This window comes from Leuciscus leuciscus (assembly GCF_965113295.1).
Source record: "Leuciscus leuciscus genome assembly, chromosome: 6".
Lineage (NCBI taxonomy): Eukaryota > Metazoa > Chordata > Actinopteri > Cypriniformes > Leuciscidae > Leuciscus > Leuciscus leuciscus.
The window spans coordinates 43,172,307-43,192,790 of NC_138730.1; the positions used below are offsets into that span (position 1 = coordinate 43,172,307).

The window sequence follows — 20,484 nt, forward strand, 5'->3', positions numbered from 1 at the left end:
ATCATTCCTCCAGTCTTCAGTGTCACATGATCCTTCAGAAATCATTCTAATATGCAGATTTGCTGCTCAAGAAACATTTATTAATAATATTATTAATTTTTAAAACAGTTGTGCAGCTTTTTATTTTTGTGGAAACCATGTTGCATTTAAGGATTATTTTATGAATGGAAAGTTCAAACAAACAGCATTTATTTGAAATTTTTTTTGTAACATTAATGCCTTTACTGTCACTTTTGACCAATTTAATGTATTTTTGCTGGATAAAAATATTAATTTTTTAAAAATAAAATAAAATTTGAAAGCTAGCGAAATGATTTTAAAAACTAAATGAAACATTTTTAACAAAATGAAACAAACAGAAGCACAAATAAAGGTCCAATGAATCTTTTATTTGTAAGGCACCATAAATACTTCCTTACTGCTCAATCTCTCATACATGAATAGTAAATGTTTTAACCTTTTTTTTTTCTTCCAATTGTCTTTAAATGAAGTTATAATAGCAGATTATCAACACAAACAAAATACATTTCCATCAAGTACATCATGTCATATACAACACGCACACACACACACATTTTAAAAAACTACTACAAAGCTCCAAAATGTGGCAAATATTTGATGAGTACTGTCAGAAGAGGGAGGGGCTTATGTCAGAAGAGGGAGGGGCTTATGTCTGGAGAGAGGCGGGGCTTCAGAGATGGGCTTACATACCGGTTTAAGTCACAAACTAGTCTCTTTCAGCAGATGTTCATGAGACTGAGACCAAGGCAGAACGTTTAGCAACTATAAGAACCAGCAGCCAGTGTTACGTGCATCTAAACAAATCAAAAGCGCAATCGTTTGACTTGACTATTAAATGATTATAGATTTCTGTATATCTCAGACCTGCGCTAAATGTCCTCATGGACACATACACCATAAATGTAGCTTTATACATACAAAAATGTGTACAAAATTATATGTATATTGATATATTTATACATGTACATAAATTGGCCAGCAGTTTTTTGAGATCAAACGGAAAGGAAACAAAATCTGAAAACTTAATTTAGAGATAAAAAAAAGAAAAGAAAGTAGAATCAAGGGCTCAACAAGCGAGCGTCTCGTAGTATACATCAGCACTGGTGTACTGAAAAACACAAACGAATTATGGGACAAAATCTAATAAATGTCCAGGAACACACAATTAGAAAATACCCACAATGCACCAGTGCATATGTACAACCTTAGGTCGAGGTGTCTTTAAAATAGCATGGGATACTAGCATACTACGTACTGTGCAGTATATACTGTGTGATGACCTCATTCAGCGTCCATTTCACATAAAAATGGTTATTTTGCAAATCGCAGGTATATTTTTACACTGGAAAATGTCTGTGGTTTGTTGTACACTGAACAATTTGGCAAATGCAGTAGGTCATCTGGGTAATCAAAGAGTACAGTAAACGTGCACACTATGTAGGGCACATGCTGAACTATTTATGCTGTAATTATGACAGATCGGCTAGGTTTTTTGTTAACAGAAACTTGGGAGTATTGAGAAGTTAATCAATTCATTTTGTGATTTGCACGTTATTGGGGGGGGGGGGGGTTGAGTATTGTATTACTGTATTTTTGATCAATATCAATAATAATGCATCCATTTAAATGCTTTATGGTTATCTTGGATGTTGAGAAGCACAGCTGCAGACACAGTAAAGGTAGTATGCCATTCCAAACATCCTATTACAGCTTCACAAACAAAGACTGTAAAAAAAGATGGATAGCGAGTCAACGCTTCTTTCCACTATAGAAAAATGAAGCCAAAAAAAAAATCCCAGTTGCCGATTACGTCGTTCAGAGCCCGAGTCTGCGAAGTAGTGGAGTATCAAGGTCCCGCCCACACTCGATCTCAAGCACAGCTGTCAATCATGACGTTCCACCCCGTTTTTATAGCATCAAATAACTAACTAAAACCAAACTTACTGGGAAAATTAACCCTTAAACATACATCTCTGTGATAAGAACTAGTTAAAATGACCGAAACGATCTTTGTAATAAAAAAAGTTTAAAGTGTAATTGGAATTTTTTGTTTGCCTCGTGTCCTATTCGATTACATGGAGAGGGCGGGGTTTATGAGCTTTACTGCAGTCAGCCACCAGGGGGCGATAGAAATGCTTTGGCTTCACTTTTCACAAATCATTTAACACGCACTCACTAGCTGCCACCTTCTGGTCACACATGGAACCACATTCACTGCAAACCAGGCGGCAGAAAAACAAACTTCCTTTTACACAGAAAATAAAATAAAAATGAGGGTGTGGGTCCGGATTGGGAATCTCTCTTTGCTTTTCTCAGGACTGTCACTTTCTTACACAGACTGTGGGCTTGATCAGTTCAAGGGCTCTTAAGGCTTTGCTTTACCTTGTTTTCTAGGCAACATCGACAGTGTGCCGTCTTTTTATATAAAATATTTCAATCAATTAATGTGAAAGGGTCACTACAGGGTTTAAACCCTTAACTAGATAAGCCTAGAATAAAATATCATGAAATACATTGAATAGTAGATAACAGAGGAAATTAACTGCAAGCATTTCTGATCCACTAAACAGACCACTGGCCAGCTGAAGTGCTTCACTAACCAGTGACGTGAAAGCATCGGAATCAGATGCTAGGCCATTCCAGGTGGTTGCCAAGGCGTTGCTATGGTTTCTAGGGTGTTGTCTAGCAAATGCTAGAACGTTGATATGCGGGCTGCTAAGTTTTTCTGAGTTGTTGTTTGCACATTGCAATGTATTTGAGGTGGTTGCTAGGGCAGTTGTGCAGTTGCTAGGGTGTTACTAGGTGCTTGCTAGGCCATTCTGGGTGGTTGCTAAGGTTTTCTGAATATTTGTAGCATGTTGCTATGTCACTACTAGAGTGTTCTGTGTGGTTGCCAGGGTGCTGCTCTGTGGTTGCTACATTGTTCTGAATAGTTAATGAATTGCTATGCAACTGTTAGGGCACGTTTTGATTAGTTGCTAGGCTGTTGCTATGTGATTAATAAGTTGTTCTGAGTAGCTGTTTGAGCATAATGTGTTTGGGGCGTTTACCGGGGCAGTTGCACAGTTGCTAGGGTGTTCTAAATGCTTTGAGCATGTTGCTATGCCAGTGCCAGAGTGTTCTGAGTGGTTGCTAGGTTGTTGCTCTGTGGTTGCCACAGGGTTCTGAATGGTTGCTTGTACATTGCCTTTGCAAATGCTAGATTTAATTGGTTGCTAGGCCATTGCTTTGTGGTTAAGTTGTTCCGAGTGGTTGTTTGTGCAATATTTATTTAGGGTGGTTGCCAGGGCAGTTATGCAGTTACCAGGTGGTTGCTAGGGTGTTCTGAATGTTTTGCACATGTTGCTCTGCCACACCTAGAGATATCTGGGTGGTTACCAGGGTGTTGCTGTGTGGTTGCTTTTGTGCATTCCTATGCAAATTCTAGAGCTTTGTGATTGGTTACTAGGGTGTTCTGAATTATTTCTGTGCCACTATCAGAGTATTATGGGTGGTTGCTGTGTGGTTTCTGAATGATAGTTAGTGCATCGCTATGTAAATGATATGACGTTTTAATTGGTGTCTTAAGTGTTGCTATGCAGTTGCTAAGTTGTTCTAGGGTGCGTTTTCCAAAAGCAACTAAGGTCGCAAGTTCCATCCTTACCAAAAGAGTTCAACAAAACTAATGAATATAGTTGGCTAACGATGCTTTTGGTAAACGCAGCCCTGCGTGGTTATTATGGGGTGGTTGCCAGGGCAGTTATGCAGTTGCTAGGGTGTTGCTTGGCGGTTGCTAGAGCGTTGCCTGTGCGTTTTGGGCGACTCATAAGTGTGCACTACCTAGTCTCTATGATATTCAGGTCTTTAGATATGGTTTGGGTTCCTTCGTCAATATCTATGAAGCATTTTTCACCCATTTTATCATCTGCCAGTAGAGCTGCACGATTCTGGGTAAATTAAGAAACAAATTTTTTTTGTTTCAAATAGAGATCACGATTCTCCCACGATTCTGAACAGACAACTAAATAAAATAACAGCATTTACTAGCGGCTCTCACAAAGTATGAATTCCTGCAGTCTATTTAAAAATGTTTAATTAATTAGAACGAATCATTTAAAAAAATTGGTTTGAGTGAATGATTCAATGACTCTTGTTTTATTACTGGAAGAATCAGCGTTTTTAAACGAATCTCTTGTATCAGTGATTCAATGACAAATACATTTTTAATAGTACCTTGTCGCCACCTACTGGGCGTAACAATATAATCGTTATTTGAAGCAGCGTTACTTTCAAAAAGGGATTTGCTCTATTTTGATATCGCTACCGTAGACAACAGTGTTTATATCCGAACTATAAACAGTTATCCCAGTACTTCTGTGATCATTTGACTATTTGTAAAACAGAAATAGTGATACAGTGTGGCTGAATAAACTGTTTGTGAAGCTGTTTAATTCCTTTACAGGACAATTGCTCTCTCTGGCTCAGCCGCAACACCAACGCAGATTTGAATGTTTCGGTGTGATTTTGTCAAAGTGATTTTTGTCGAATTGTTGTCATTTAGGAATATGATTGTGTAGGCGTTTGAATCGACATTGCGATGTATTAACGATTTATCGTGCAGCTCTATCTGCCAGGAAAAATTAAGAGTCATTTACAGTAATAATACAACTCTCCTCAACAAGACACACGATTTGAGGAATGTTACATGCTGAAGTTTAATACTTAGGGTTAGGGGTTTGTTCAGATCACTAATATGATACCCCAATATATGATAGTAATAGAACCTTAGCAAGCACCACTAATGAAAAGCAAAAGAATCAAACAATATTACAGAGGAAAGATTCGCTGTAGAGAGAGAGAGGGAGAGAGAGAGAAAGAGAGGAGAGAGGAGAGAGGAGAGAGATTGAATCAGACCCAATCCAATGAGACAGGTGTGAAGAGAGGAAAAGGAAGGTTTCGGCGATCTCTCCTCGTCTCTTTCTGAGCTCCGCCCCTCTTTACAGAACTCATGAGACAGAATCAAACCATCTCTACGAAGGCTAGTCGGATTTGTCTGCATCATCCTCGCGGTGGCCGTCAGCCCCGTCGCGAGAGCTCTTGTCCTCCTTGGCCATGTGCGCGTGTGACGCGAGGATGCTGGACAGCGACAGGAGGCCAGAGCTGGAGGTGACGGCGGGCAGGGAGGGCTGAGTCAAGCCCAGGGGCAGATGGTTCATGGGTAACGCCAAACCCTGAAGCTGAGAGAGCTGGTGAACCTGAAGCTGCTGCTGTGATCACATCAAACAACAAACAAACAAACATCCGTGGAGGTTAAAGACAGCTTTAACTTTCTTATTGTTGACATGCATGTGCATTTAACAATGACAAAGCCACATTACATTTAACTTTACATAACTTTGCATGTAAAACACTTACTGATAAGAATATAATTGTAATGCCATAATTTTCACTATTATTTCGCCTTTCCGTGTATGAGAGCGCTAATACAGAGTTGTTTTAATAGTGTTGCTTATTCGAACTGTCCATTTTGATGAATCGGTGCAAACGAGAATCTAATATTCGACAGTTTGAAAATTTGCTTGATCACTCAAAAAAATGTCATGTAATATAAATAATAATATTGCGGTCTTTTACTTGCATAAAAACGATGCATAAAAATGAAATATTCTCCATTCAGTGCGGAAAAAAAAATTCTCGCATAAAACTATTTTAAGCTAATTGGCTAAAATGATGGATCCTCCGATTTTCTAAAATGTGTGTGTATATATATATATTAGGGGTGTAACGGTTCACAAAATTCACGGTTCGGTTCGATATGATACATTTGTGTCACGGTTCGGTACGTTTTCCATAGGCTACAGCAAAAATAAATAAATGCCAGAGAAATTTCCTTGATTTAATTTTTTTTTTTATTATTATTTTATTTAATGAAACTAACATCATAAAGTATGATTTTTTTTTATTGATTTTTTTTACTGAGCAATAATGGAGCTATACTTGACTCATCTTATGAGTATATAAAACAAAACAGCTCCTTGGACAAAATGAAATGTAATATTGTAGTAGTAGGCTAGTTATAAACAAAGGTTTATTTTAGTTCAGATTAACATTTGAGGGCAGCAATTGTATTTATAATGTCAAAATAAAACAGACGTAATGTTACTTGAAAGCATTATAGCCCACGCACTATTCCTGACAAACTTCCATACTTGCAGTTAGTGTTCCTACAGCAAATCCATTCCACGGTGAATGTTGCTGATCTGTGGACACCGGCCAGTTCATTCATGGCACGATGTTTCTTCCTGGTTTCCACGTCAGCGCTGTTTGATCCGTTAATAACAGAGAAATGTGCATGTTTCTCACTAGATCTCGCAGCGATGTTATTACTTCAGTGGCGAATTCAAAAAGCATTTTCAAAAGCAAATTAAAATGCTTTCTTTACTGGTCTGGATCTCTTAGCGCTGTGTGGTGTTGTTCGATCAGGCTCGCGCATAGGGCTCGCGAGTCCCGCTTCACAGGTCAAAACTGATAAACGGTCCACACAAACACAATAAGAGTAGCTCAGTTTCGTTCCTTACATTGCATTTGCCAGTTGATTTTGTGGTCGCGCCAGCCTCTATCAGAGCGCTTGCCACCCGCGACGCGCCTTCATTTGAAATAACGAAATTTTGGTCGGCAGAAAAAATGGTCCAACGATCCGTTCGGTACGTAATGCGTACCGAAAACCGAACCGAAAGCCTCGTACCGAACGGTTCGATACGAATACGCGTATCGTTACACCCCTAATATATACATATATATATATATATATATTTTTTTTTTATGCTGTCAAGACAATATATATACATACTTTCTTTAGCAACAATCTCTCTGCCCTTCATATTAACACTCATGCTGAACAGTATGAAGATCCTACCCGAATAATTGAGTTCATCTCAGGAGGAGTGACCTGTTTGGCTCGCTCAATCGCCCCCAGGACCTGCTGCTGGTGCTACACACAAAAGCACACACACATACACATTTTATATCTGCAGGTAAGATAAAGCACAGCACACAAAAACCAACCAAAACCCTCTTCCAGTGTATAAAATCAACCCATGACACAAACCAACAGCACATTTATGTCACTAATGAGGCTGAGAGTCATTATAGAGAGTGTCATAAATAAATCACACAGTCTGACCTCTTGAGACAGGTAGGGCAACACCTGAGCACAGATTCCGTTCAATCTCTTCACGATCTCCGCCTGCGGACAGAACACAAGCACATCTCATGGGTTTACATACATTAATAAGGTAGCTGGGGATGCGCTTACAGTCTGCTGATGTTGCACAAAAGCACATGAACAACAGTCAGTCATGATAATGTATGCTGACCGTGTTTGATGGAAGAACGCTACTGAATCTAGGACGCTGCATACGTAATGTACAAACCATACAAGTAGAGTTCTGCACTTTAAAGGAAACTTTGCAGGTTTTGCACAACCTTCAATCTAAAGAGCTACATTTCTTCCGTCATATTTATTCAATATGTTGACAACTATGATAATGCAGAAAAAGGAGACACAAAATTCATATTCTCACCTGTTTGTGCATTTCAATGTTGAGTCCATATGACATCTCGTAGTACTGCAGTCAGAGAAACGGGAAAGAGGAACAGAGCAGGTATTTACATTTACAGATGCATATGAACATGGAATAGCTGGACTTACGCACATTTAGTGATTCCCATTTTGTAGGGTAAATTAGGACATCTTAAAATGTCTCAAACAGTGTCTCAAAGAGGCATTACAAAAGAGTTTGGAGAGAAGAAAGCAAAACACACAGTGGAGCATTGACAGTCAAAATCGTTATATTTAATGATCTTTATCTAGTATTTCTCCTGAAACTGTGATTTAGTCTCGGTGCTCGAAGCGTCGCTCTGAGCTAAAGCAGCAGATCACTCAGATCTCTGCGGTCCCGCTCTCTCAGACACAGCTGTTACTGACACACATTCACATTGATCCGTCACGAAGACGTCAATACGCCTGTGCACACTTAAGACCCATGATACAACTGATCAATGAGACGCTTGTGTGTGAATTACTGCAGACGCCAAAAGGGTTACAGACAAAAGAAAAAGACTAGATTAAATGAATAAGGGAATGGGAAAAAATGCACAATTAAGACAAACAATTAAGCCCCCCCAAAAAAGGGGGGAGGAGTGTAAGAAATGTGCATACAAGAACTAAATAAAAGACTATAGAAAGAAACAGTATGCTGGATAATAGCATAATCTGAGTATAACTGTAGGTCTGATCAAATATTTTACATTCATGCTTTTACTCACCATTATGTAATGACGCTGCATTTCAGATTTCTCACTCGCCAGTTTATCACATTCCATCTTCAGACTAGGACAGAAAGAGAGCAAACACAAGGCAGCATGAGATGTACTATTCATTTCTTGTAAAAATGTGTTTTAGGAGAGAAAATGACATGATGCATCTTAAGGTGATGGAAAAGTTCTTATTATTCAGTTATGGTCTGAATGACACGGTCTGGGTGTATGACAGCTTAAATATTTGCATTTCACCCAAAAACACACACACACACACACTCATTGAGGCTGTTAGCTGCACTTTACCTCATTTTCTCTCTTTCACTCTCGAAGCAGGAAAAAAAACGAGAGAATTCTGCAACATTCTATCACCATGACAACAAGTTTTCTGTCTGGACAGTCTGATCGAGACTTGTGATTGGCTGGCCATGCATTTAGAAGAGCGTAATTATGAAAGAATGTATGATTCTGTCCTTCATATAATACCTCACCGTTTCTAAAAGTGGCTTTGGTAATGCTTTACGTTAAATTGTCAGTGCTACACATACACTACCATTCACAAGATTGGGGTCAGTAAGTTTTTGAAAGAAGTTTTATGCTCACCATGGCTGCATTCATTTGAACAAAAATGGCAATATTGTGAAATATTATAAAAATTTGTGAATATATTTTAAAATGTAATTTATTCATGTGATCAAAGCTGTATTTTCAGCATCATTACTCCAGTCTTCAGTGTCACATGATCCTTCAGAAATCATTCAAATATGCTGATTTGCTGCTAAACAAACACTTCTGATTTTACTGACTGACGCTAGTGTACATAGCTACACTAAAAACTGACATAAGTGGATATCTATTAGCTTTTGGACGTCATCTATATGCTAATACACTCCTAAACGTTGACAAAATAAACCTTATGCAAATGCATTTAAAATTTACAATCATTCTCTGCCGGGAAAACTATTTGTGGTACAAATTTTGGATATAAAAATGAACAAATGCACTCCAGAGAGTGAGAATGTCCTTCCCCCAACATCACCTGCCACCGCCTAAAAGCAAGTACTAAATCATGGTTTATGACTGTGATGTACACTAAAGACTATTGACTAGTTGAAACAAATTACTTTTTTTTTTTATTTATATATCCATTCCCAACGCCCTAAAATCAACACAGGAAAGAAAATTGCATTTGTCAAGGCATTTTATGAGGTCTTTAATCACTAAAAGCAATAATAATAATAATAATAACAACAACAACGTAATCACGAGCAGCTCCACAGAATAGTTACTCATTAACCGGCATGATACTTGGGTAAATACTCAGTGACGTGCCGTGATTTGATTTTACACATACGCCAGAGTTATGGCTCTTTCACACCGAGAGAGAATATTCAGTGTGGAAACCTAAAGCGCCGCAGTGTCGTCTGCTAGAAGCGGCAGATCTGAAAGACATCAGCACACACTCGTTTGTTTATCCTTCTCCATTTCCCTCTTCCTTCCTCCGTCCGTGGTTTGTCTGATGTGTGATGGCCGGATGCCCTCCACGATCGCTCGTATCTCTGGTGCTGACAGATGATGACAGGAAGCTTTTCCAGGAGGGGTCGCGTTCACACCATTTGCCCGACACAGAGAGGAATTCACTCGGGCAGGGGTGTTTTTAGGGTGTCGAGTGAAAGTGCCCGTGCTTCTCAGGGCTTGTGTTGAATGTGCTTTAACTTACGGGCAAACTAGTTTTGTGTATTTGAAAGCTTTGGTATGTGCCTGTAAAGCGGCGTCTGGTTACACTGCCATTCAAAAGATCACCAAGGCTGCATTTATTGAAACTAAAAATACAGTAATTGTGTGAAATATTATCGCATTTTCTATTTTTAATATATGTTAACATGTGATTTACTCCAGTGATCAAAGCTTGAGTTTTCAGCATCATTACTCCAGTCTTCAGTGTCACATGATCCTTTATTATGATGATTTGCTGCTCAAGAAACATTTATTATTTTCAGTGTTGAAAACAGCTTAATGTTTTAGTAGAAACTACGATACCATTTGTTTCAGGATTCTTTGATGAAGAGCATTTCTTTGAAATATAATCTTTAGCAGCATTATAAATGTCTTTGCCACTTTTGTTCAATTTAATGCACCCTTAATTTCATTGAAAAATAAACCCTACTGATAAACCTTGTGACGGTGGTGCACGAGTGTTTGTATACCTGTGATATTGTGCCTGCAGGAACTGAAACTCGTCTTTGATGCGATCACAAGAGTCTGATGTGGTGAATTTGAGCGGCTGTGCTGATTGAGACGAAGCCTGAAAAACAAAGGCATTGAGATGAGAGATTAGATTCGACAGTGACTGATGATGAACGAGCTAGGCGTTAGCTAGGAAGTAGTAGGTTAACACACTGAACCATAATTCAATTGTTAAACTCTTCGTTTCCAGTTATCAAGCTAATTTTAAGACAGAACTGATGCTAAAATGTGCAATAAAAGTATAACAAAATGTTATGACCACAGACAAAAAGCAAACCCCAGCCATGATGATAACAATTCTTTTGATCATATTTAGCTTGTGGTGTGACTGGTGTCCCTTCTCAATAGCATTTCATTACTGCAAAGTGCAAACAGGTTAAAACAGTTCTTCTGAACGCCACAACTGAGACCGTGATTATATCTCGTATCTGAGGTGAGCTGCTCAGGTCAGGCTGAAATTAAAGCTTCGCACAAACAGAATAGAAAGGGCCATTGGCTTTTCACCTCTGCCCTGCTTTACTAGGGGTCACTGACATGTGACCTTTAAGACCAGACAGACAGGAACAACACAAACCATCACACCTTAGAAAGAGAGAAACTGGATATGTTTCTGTGCTCAGCGTGTTTAATAGTCACACAGTCGTTTGAAAGCAGACAGATGCACACAGAAATTGATGGACGTGTGTGTGTGTGTGTGTGTGTGTGTGTGTGTGTGTTTAGATACAATTGGCCCCCAGAGGAGGAATATACAGGCAGAACAAAACATCTTTTACACACACTTTGAGTTTTCATGTCTTATGGGGACTTTCCATAGAATGTCGCCTAAACTTTTATACTGTACAAACTGTATATTCTATCCTATCCGTTTCATGAGAACACATTAAAAAGGTAAACTAAAGCACCTTTCCCATTCTCCTCCCTCACATTCAGTCCATCCCTCCTGTGGATGATAGTGTCTCGAGGGAGAGGAGAGACATGTGTGTGTTTCAGTAAATCCCTCTTGTCACTAGTCTATGGCTGCTAATAGAAATCAATTAGAGGAAGAGAAACAGCAGCATCACCTGTGACCCCTGAACCTCCTCCTCCTCGTTCACTCCAGCATCATTCTCAGTTTAAATGTGCTTTATTGGGATGACACTATTGACACACTAAACTCCAGTCAGAACACCGTAAGCCTCACACACGCTACGGGACAGAAGGTCGTCGCCCTGCACACTTAACGACTCAGGTTTCTGTTGTGTTGGTGCACACAACACGTTTATGCACTAAATTACACAGAACAGGGTAAATGATAAAAATGTGCTTGAAGGATAAGTGGGATGTTTTGCTCATGCTTCACAATGCATGCTCTCCTCTTGCATTCTTTTGCTCTTTTTGAAGAAAATCTTCCGTAGCGCCTGCGACTAGTTGAAGCACGTCTCAATGAGCAACACCACAAGATCTGCCACTTCTTGCAGAGTAAAAAACATCAACGGTGACAAACTAGTAGGGGATATTTTGGGGATATTTAATTTAATTTTATCAATCAATAAATTCCACTAGAAACAAACCTTGTTGTATTATTTTAATTTAATACTGTGAAGCTGCTTTGATACAATCTGTATTGTGAAAAGCGCTATACAAATATACTTGACAAACTGGAGTCTTATAGAGCGGGCAGTGGGCACCTTAGCATTGTGACGTGTGTGTGCGGTGTGTATATATATAAGCTTCTAGAATAAAACAGAAATATATCAAATAAAGCCTTCATAATAAAACAGAAATACAAATAAATGAAAGCCAAAAAAAATATAAATAATTATGATAAAATAAAATAATAAAAATGAATGATAAAAAAAAATATTTTGAATAAAAAATTTTTTTAAAAGATTGCCAAAGCAACATACACAAAACAAAAAAGCACAAAAAAAAAAAAAAAAAATTAAGCCTCTAGAATGAAACGGGCACACACCCATGTGTGTGTGTGTGTGTGTGTGTGTGTGTGTGTAAACAGAAATAAAAAATAAATAAAATAAAGCCTCTAGATTTTTTTTTTTTTAGCAAATAAAATAAAATATCTAGAATAAAACAGAAAAACTAAAAACTAAATAAAAATCTCTCTCTCTCCTCTGGCGGCTGTCGGGGGTAAAGGCTCTGCTGTTGCCCCCTTTGTGATGCTAATGAGGGACTATGGCCTGAGTGACCCAGACATCTGCTGCGTGCGCACACACACACTTAGAGCCCTCAGGGTCTTATCTGCTTTTTTGTCTCCAAAATTGCGGCTGGTGTGTGTTAGTAGCACAGGAAGTGAGATGTTTTGAGGGGGGGGGGGGGGGGGGGGGGGGGGGGGTTGAGCGTGGCGCAGACAAAAACAGTCTCGCAATTACACTCCAGCTCATGTGTGCAGGCGTATATATATATATATATGTGTGTGTGTATGTGTGTATGTGTTTTCACAGTATGACTGATCTTTCAGTGGTTCACAAACACATTAGCAGCAGCAGCAGCAGCGGGGTGTGGTGGCGGTGGTTGTGCACACACACACAGTTAACAGCCGAGAGTGTGTGTGTGTGTGTGTGAGATTATTCCAGAGAATATGAAAGCGTGTGTGCCTGTGTGTGCGCCGGGGGGATTAACCTCTCTCTCTGTTGGGGGTGTTGTACTGAGAGGGGGGTCTTGTTAATTCAGTTGTCCTTAATAATGTCTTCCAGACCCCTGTCCACCCTCACAACACAATACACACATAATGAACCCAGACTACTCTGTGTGTGTGTGTGTGTGTGTGTGTGTGTGTGTGTGTGTGTGTGTGTGTCTGAGAAAGAGAGTCTCATACTCAGCAGAAACACAGAAAGAAAAAACACATTTAAAACTAGACACTGAAGAAAGTGTTATGCAGCTGTTAAGGTGTTTTGAGTGGTTGATGGAACATTGCCATGTGATTGTTACAGTGTGGTTGTCGGGGTGCTTCTATGTGGTTGCTAAGGTTTTCTGCATGATTGGCGGATGCTATGCAGTTTTTAAATGCTACTACATACGTACTGGCCCAAGTCAGAAAAGGCCCTAAAATTCCTGTGATATTCCAACACTGTCTCATGAACATCAAAATCATAAAACTAACCATAACGCCCACCCTCTAATGCATGATTTGAAGAAACATTTATGTCTGTATAATAAACAGCGCTAGATGAGCTATAGAACGAATGTTTGTTTAAATTACTGCAGCACAATTAATCAAATCAAGATAAAACTGAAATATGGTGATTGTCAAACTTGGTGCCAAAACGTGAAGACTGCGATTTAAATAAACTAAAAGTATGTATTTAAATAAAATAAAAATATGCACTGCATGTTTCAGAGAATATATTACAAATTATTAATGTAATTTTATAGTAAAAAGCAATTTTATTTTGACTGATTTAGTTATTATACAGTGAAATACTACAATTGAACAATTTCTTAATTTGTGTAATTTTTTTTATGTAATGATAATGTTACTTTTTATTACTATATAAATCACAAGCATTTTTTTAAATTGCATTTTAATTTGCAAATCACATTTATTTTTTACAAAAAACACAATCCCCCCCCCCCCATCATCATGCAGCACTACTTTCAATCATTAACTCATGCATAAGCAATAATAGCAGTTATGCTTGCCTTAGCAAACACCACTACGTACATAAACAAAGATAAGTGATGAGAGAAAAAGAGATCCTGTGACTGATATCTGGCTGCATAAAGAACCACACACGCACCTGCTCCTGTACACACACACACACACACACACACACACACACACGTGTCTCACACACTCATTCCTGCTAAACGTTCACAGCTGATTAGTGGGTTTCTAACAGAATTCAAAAGTAGAATGTAACAATTATGCTGTGAAATCATGAGCTGGGAATGAGCATTAAAAAAAAAAAAAGTACAATTTCCCAGAAAATGGCAACTGACCTACAACAGTGTTTCTTCGAATTTCCTGATGAATCATCACATGACCCGTGATGTGTTGAGTGCTAAAAATAGCCGTTTATCGTTGAGCTGTTACATGGAGATCTGTAAAGTTCTTGATGTGCAGCATTTTGGCTTCTGGTTTTGTTTAAGCGCTGGTATTTGGATGGTTTTCTAAAGCACTAGAGGGTTCTTTGTGGAAGTTAAGACGGTTCTCCATGGCATCAGACTGTAAAATCCTTTAAGAGTTTGCCAAGTCAAGCATCTCTATTATTATTGCTCATACTGAGGGTTAGAGACTTGAACAAACCCAAACACTAAGTAGGCTAATTAACTTTGGCACGCAACTTCTTTTGCACTACAATTGCTCGGCTTGTTGAAGAGAGATGTGTTTTTATGTTTCTAAGAGACTGAACTTACAATTTACACAGCAACCACACTAAGGGTGCTCTCTGATTGATCGTTATCGGCCGATAATAGCTTTATATAGGCTAGTTTGATTGCGTTCTGGCAGTTCTACCAGGTGTCTGAAAATTTGTAACCTCTTTGCGGAGAGTAACTCTATAGCAATGACAGCAAGAAACTAGAGCTGTGCGATTTCACAGTGTTGCGCTTTCTAAAAGCCCAAACTGAACATTCAAAACCAGCGTTTAATCAGTGATTGTTCGTAAAATACAGTCTTCAGCTGCTATTTGATAATAAAAAGTTATCAAAAAAGCATTAAAGGGATATTGAATGAATGTGTATTTAAATTGGGTCATTCATGTAGTAGAAATGTGAAATTATTTTATAAGTTGGTGCCTTCTAGACTGAGAAAAGCCAGAAAATGTATTTTTGGCTCATGTGGATGAAAGACTACAACTCCCAGAATGCACTTGCTTCGCTGCCCTACGAGGACACTCCCAAGCCACGCCTACCGGTTACAGAGGGCAGTATCGGGAGAAATTATACAGCTAGGCTACTAGTCGACTGGAAACTGAAAAGACGGCGTTTTATCATGAGATCCCCCTATGGGTGGGTTGAACACGTGCGGGACGAGCTCCTCCTACTGGCTGTAGTCTCTCGCCTCTGGACTAAAGAGCCTCTGATGAGCTAAATGACGATTTTTGTGTCATCAGAGGTTTTATTCCAGACACACAATACAGAAATCTCTCGTCTCAGGGGGACATGAAGGAGGGAAGCACGGTCACTCGAAAATACTACCGGGTTTCTACTGATACAAAGCTTAATGCTAATCGGTGAAGTATCCCTTTAAGCCGCGAAAGTGATACTGTTCCCTAAGCGTCTTTCTGTGCGCACGCTCCAATACGGAGTGAAACACGGAGAAGCAAAGTGAAGTTTTGGACGTTGAGTTAGTGCCTAAACGGTCAAATACGCACAGAAAAATGTGTCAAAATGGTTAGTATTCGCTTAAACACCGTGGGTTATGTCTTAAGTGAACCGTTGGGAGATGAGTCGTATGTGTAACAGTGTATTGGATTTGTGGTATTAAAGTATTTAATTAAACAGTTCAGACTAGAGAAACTTTGGTAATGGGACATCCCAAACTGCAAGGGTGTTTCCAATACAAACTTGACATATTCCCGCTCTATTTCTGACATATTTCATAATCAATCTGGTTATTTTTTCCTCTTTTGAAAAGTCATAGAAATGCTTCCATGGACTTTTTCCTTTTGCTATTGGAGCACCACCTGTTTACCACCAGAGAAATGTTCCCAACTATGATGACTTCTACTTCGAGAACCCCCGCAAATGTGAAAAGCTTCACTTTTTTAACTTTATGAGAGAGAAAAAAAAAAAATTTTTCCTCAGACTAAAACAATGATATCAACACAAGACCTCAAAAAGATCAGTGTGTTATCTCAGCACAAGAGAAAAGGAGTTTGTTATTGTCCATTATCTTCACTGAGCACAGAGTTCAAGAGTTCAGATGGAGAGAGGAAGAGGATGGTCATCGCAATCTGACGAATAGCTACTTATGGTCACCAAACAAAGCTGAAGCTGTAATCCTTAACCATAATCCACTGGGCCTGATTTATTACCACAAACAAGCTGAAAAGAATCAACAATTGGATTAAGAGAAACAGTGTCACACATACTTCATTTAGAATTAAGTGTTTTCTTTCTATTTAAAAAAAAGAAAAATTCTGACTGTGAGCACAAGTTGCACAAGTTTAACTGTCTGCAGCAAAATATCATTCCCTTTCAAATAATTCCTAACTCAGGATTAGTCCCGAAACAATGATCAAATCTGTCGACCACAAGTCGATAAGTAACTTCAGAGGTTTGATAAGTCAAACTGATCCCAAAGATCCTGAATTCCAAAGAACACAGTAAATCTTTGAGGCTAAGATTAAACGGGGCAGTCGGCTGTAACTCCTAATCCAAGATTTGGGATCCAGCAGTTAATCTCCGCCTGATTCCCACTTCTGCTGAAATTTCAGAGGTTTAAGACCAAAGTTTTGCTCAGTGTACTTAAGAATTCATCAGCAGCAATAAGACGTGAAGATAACGTCTTTAAAGTGGTCAGTTTTCGCTGTTGATGTATTAATCTGTTATTTTAAGACACTAGAGCCTTGTCAACAACAACAACAACAACAAAATCCATAAAGAAATGCTGCCTCCCAAACTTTGGAAATAATTCCTAATGGGATTAATCTGGAATTCTCTATGAACTGACATTATGAACATATAATTATTTATGCACTTATATTAATATTTATTAAATAACCTTGGAAATAAACACTAAAATATAGATATATCTACATTTTAGAATTAAATTATGTATATAATTCAAAAATAATAATGTACGGTCTTTAGTTTTTAGATGGTCCTTGTTTGATCTTATTAGGACTAGTATCAATTACAAAAGAATTACCAAAGCATTTAGAGGCTGTTAAAACGACACCGTTTTCAACAAAAAACTGAAAACTTTTCATATATTTTGGCCGGTTATTTACACAACAACTGTATTTTGCAAACGCAAGCTTTTAAAAAAGGATTTCAAAGTGCAAGTTTTTGAAAACGATGACTTCATTCACATGCATATTATGTGTTCAGTCAAAGTGACATCGCCAACTACTGGCCTGGCATGAACAATACAACGTCTTTAGTCGTTTTCTCGGATCTGTGTGAACGGGGATCGTTTTGACGACGTTGACGTCTGTATGCGAAAAAGGGAAAACGTTTCCGTATTTAGTACATCGTTGTCGTGTAAACGCACCCTTTAAAGTGTCACTTCATGGAACTATAAGCCAGAGACCAACTATCAATCCCAAGTGAAAACACCAGTAACATGCTTCAAAATAAAATATGAAATACCAGACTAAGGAATCGTTTTACGGACACTGCTCAGGCTCAAACTGCAATCGGTTCAAGTGTCAGAACGTCCCGTTCACTTTCTCACAGCCATCATCTCAAGTTCGCTGAAGACTGAAACGTTCTCCTAAATTCTACTCTCTGAATTAGCAAAAAGGCCTCAATTAAAGAAACCTCCAAATCCATCCACTTGTGGGGTTTTCATTTAGCGTCCTCGTGTTTGTGTGTTCACATATGCCTGTGTGCACGGGGGAAAAGGCAATTAGGCTTGAGTGCAAACAAAATAATGACTGGGGACTCATTAACACAAGCTGCCCACTGTGTGCACAGGAACAATTCATGGAAACGACACAATTAAGCCTCTACAGGGAGGGAACCAAGCAACTGGTGTGCAAACAAGCATCTCCGACCCTACCTGAACCAGAATACATTCAGAAATGCTTTCATTTAGACATGCGACCTGGAAACCTGACATCTGAATCGTGAGATATAGGCCAAACTGTGAAAGGAACCTGCCAAAGATCAATAAACAAAACACATTAAGAAGCCACTGCGATCTATCCATCCATCTAGCGCAGCAAAAATACACAAAGACATCTTCTAAAATGTCTCTGGTGGTAATCCAGGTGGAAAAAAAATCATGTATAGATTCATATTACTGGAAAGAACAACACTGCATTGATAAACATTAAGTTAGGCCTAATCGTTGCTTTCTGGGACTCATTTTGACAATGCTTTCAAAACAATATGCTTCATGTATGTCTTTCAATGTCAACAATGTTCATACTCTTCTACTAAAAACAAGTAGATCCAGTTTTTGCAGGAGGAAGGATACAGACTGAACAACACTAGTGAGGACTAGACAATGAGAAACTGGCCATCTTTAAAACTCACACTGGCACAATAGTGGACAATAGTGCACAAACTAAGTGGACTTAGAAGCTCCATACAGAACTTACATTTTCTGTAAGTGGACATACGAGAAGAAAACACAAAAAAACATGGTATTGCCATTGTACATGTAAAAAAAAAACGCACCTTTGTGCATGTGCAGCATGGTATAACCATGGTCCCTGCCCCAAAACATGGTATAATCAGGGTTCATGTCCACAAAAACATTACAGTACCATACACAAACAAATAAAATGGTAATAACATGGTATTTGCTGTTATATCAATATAGATGTGATACAATGTCCATAACACCTGCTGTGGGACAATCAGCATGAATAAAGGAGAATGAAACACTTACCGAGTGCCTGGCTTGTGGAAACATCATATCAGCCTGTTTTTGTGCTTTATTCTTTCTCTGTAGATGATATGAAAAAGCTTTGGATTGAGGATCTCTTTGTTCGGTCTCGATTAGGTCTAAACTGATCAGTTTGAAGGTAGAAAGGTATTTAGTCTGGTCTCCTGAACAGATTTCCTGGCTATGATCTCCAGTTTTCCTGGATTTTTTTTTGTTCAGCACTGCAAAAACCTACATCAACTTCAGACGGCTTTGCCTTTAGAATAACAAAAACAGAAGATTATCTTTACTAAAGTTTGTGACATTGCGGTTTCAAACACGAAAAATGAATCTTCTTTTGGAAAAGGCCAATCTCAGCGATTAATCCACAGCCAGGCTGATCATACTTGCCCAATTTCCAGCTACAAGCTAACTGGCTAAAGCTAACAGATGCGTCTATATTGCAGAAAGTGAGTCGAATGCGTTTGAAAATGAGGTAAAAGCGTCTAAAACTGGTCGTGTGTACACTAGTCTTGCGTATATCTGTCTATAGACGGTGAAATAATAGCCTGTGCTCGAAAAATCATGCCTCTTCCGCCGCTTCTGGACTCGTATGTACGGACTCGTGATGCAAGACGCCAAACAACGGATTCTACTACGGCGAAGGCTTTCCTCATGAATATTAATTACTCCGTGCTCACGTTGCCTGGTAACCTTCCGGGAGCGTATGTTTACATCACCTAATTAATATTCAATGAGTGGTCTGGCTTTACTGCTGGGTCTCCGATACAAAATCTAAATCTTAATATTTAACCTTCCAGTATTGCAAAAAGTTAATTTTTTTGCACTACTTTGTTTTATTTTTGTCACAAAAATACAAGTATGATGTGACGTGGTGTTATAAAAATGTCCTTAAAATTATTTATATTTGTAGTATTATTTATTTGAGGAAGGTGTACTTGGGAAGATTTTTTAAAATCTATTTGTATTCATTATTTTATACCGAAAATGTTATACCGAGAACTGTTTGGCACTATTAAAATGTAAATAATAAATTCAAGAGTTCGCTTTCCAGCCAATCCGACAGGCCTACGTCATGTTGCGTCATTAATATTCATAATATAAGCCTTTATCGTAGTAGGATTTGTACCTTGGTGCGTTCGCATGCGGGATTTAAGGTGGCGCTCAGTAGGCCCATTTTAAGATGTCAAATGGATGAAATAACAGTAACACCGGAAGTGTCTGTCGGTGGAAGGTGTTGGAATTGCGCTGCTTTTGTTCCCGGTCAATGCACAGCGACTCCAACCTGTAATACAGGCAACTGCACCCATGGGACCATTTCCACCGTGGTGAACATGTTATTTATTAATATCACCAGACATATTCCTGGAGTATTAAAGACGCCATTCTGTGATTTATAATATAATATAATATAATAT

The 20,484-nt window shown here is 38.6% G+C and overlaps 1 protein-coding gene across 2 annotated transcripts; it reads right to left on the reverse strand.

Annotated features, from left to right (window-relative positions):
- Window positions 1-368: 368 nt before the first annotated feature.
- On the reverse strand, window positions 369-19,696 carry chico. Of its 2 annotated transcripts, none has more exons than XM_082173264.1 (7): window positions 19,070-19,696; window positions 10,527-10,624; window positions 8,329-8,392; window positions 7,584-7,628; window positions 7,184-7,246; window positions 6,917-6,991; window positions 369-5,267 (listed from the first exon to the last, which is right to left on the reverse strand). In XM_082173264.1, exons 1-7 carry the CDS (start codon window positions 19,094-19,096, stop codon window positions 5,040-5,042), a joined length of 600 nt encoding a protein of 199 aa, XP_082029390.1. In that variant the 5' UTR covers window positions 19,097-19,696; the 3' UTR covers window positions 369-5,039. The 2 variants fall into 2 exon arrangements, with proteins under 2 accessions (XP_082029390.1, XP_082029391.1); XM_082173265.1 differs by having other exon boundaries at window positions 369-5,264; window positions 19,070-19,695.
- Window positions 19,697-20,484: the final 788 nt, after the last annotated feature.

Coding starts and splice junctions, on each gene's coding strand:
- chico (XM_082173264.1), bottom strand. CDS start 19,096: ATGATGTTTCCACAAGCCAGGCACTCG. Junction 10,625..19,069: donor TTCCACAAGCCAGGCACTCG/GTAAGTGTTTCA, acceptor TTTGTTTTTCAG/GCTTCGTCTCAATCAGCACA. Junction 7,247..7,583: donor ACATTGAAATGCACAAACAG/GTGAGAATATGA, acceptor TTCTGTCCGCAG/GCGGAGATCGTGAAGAGATT.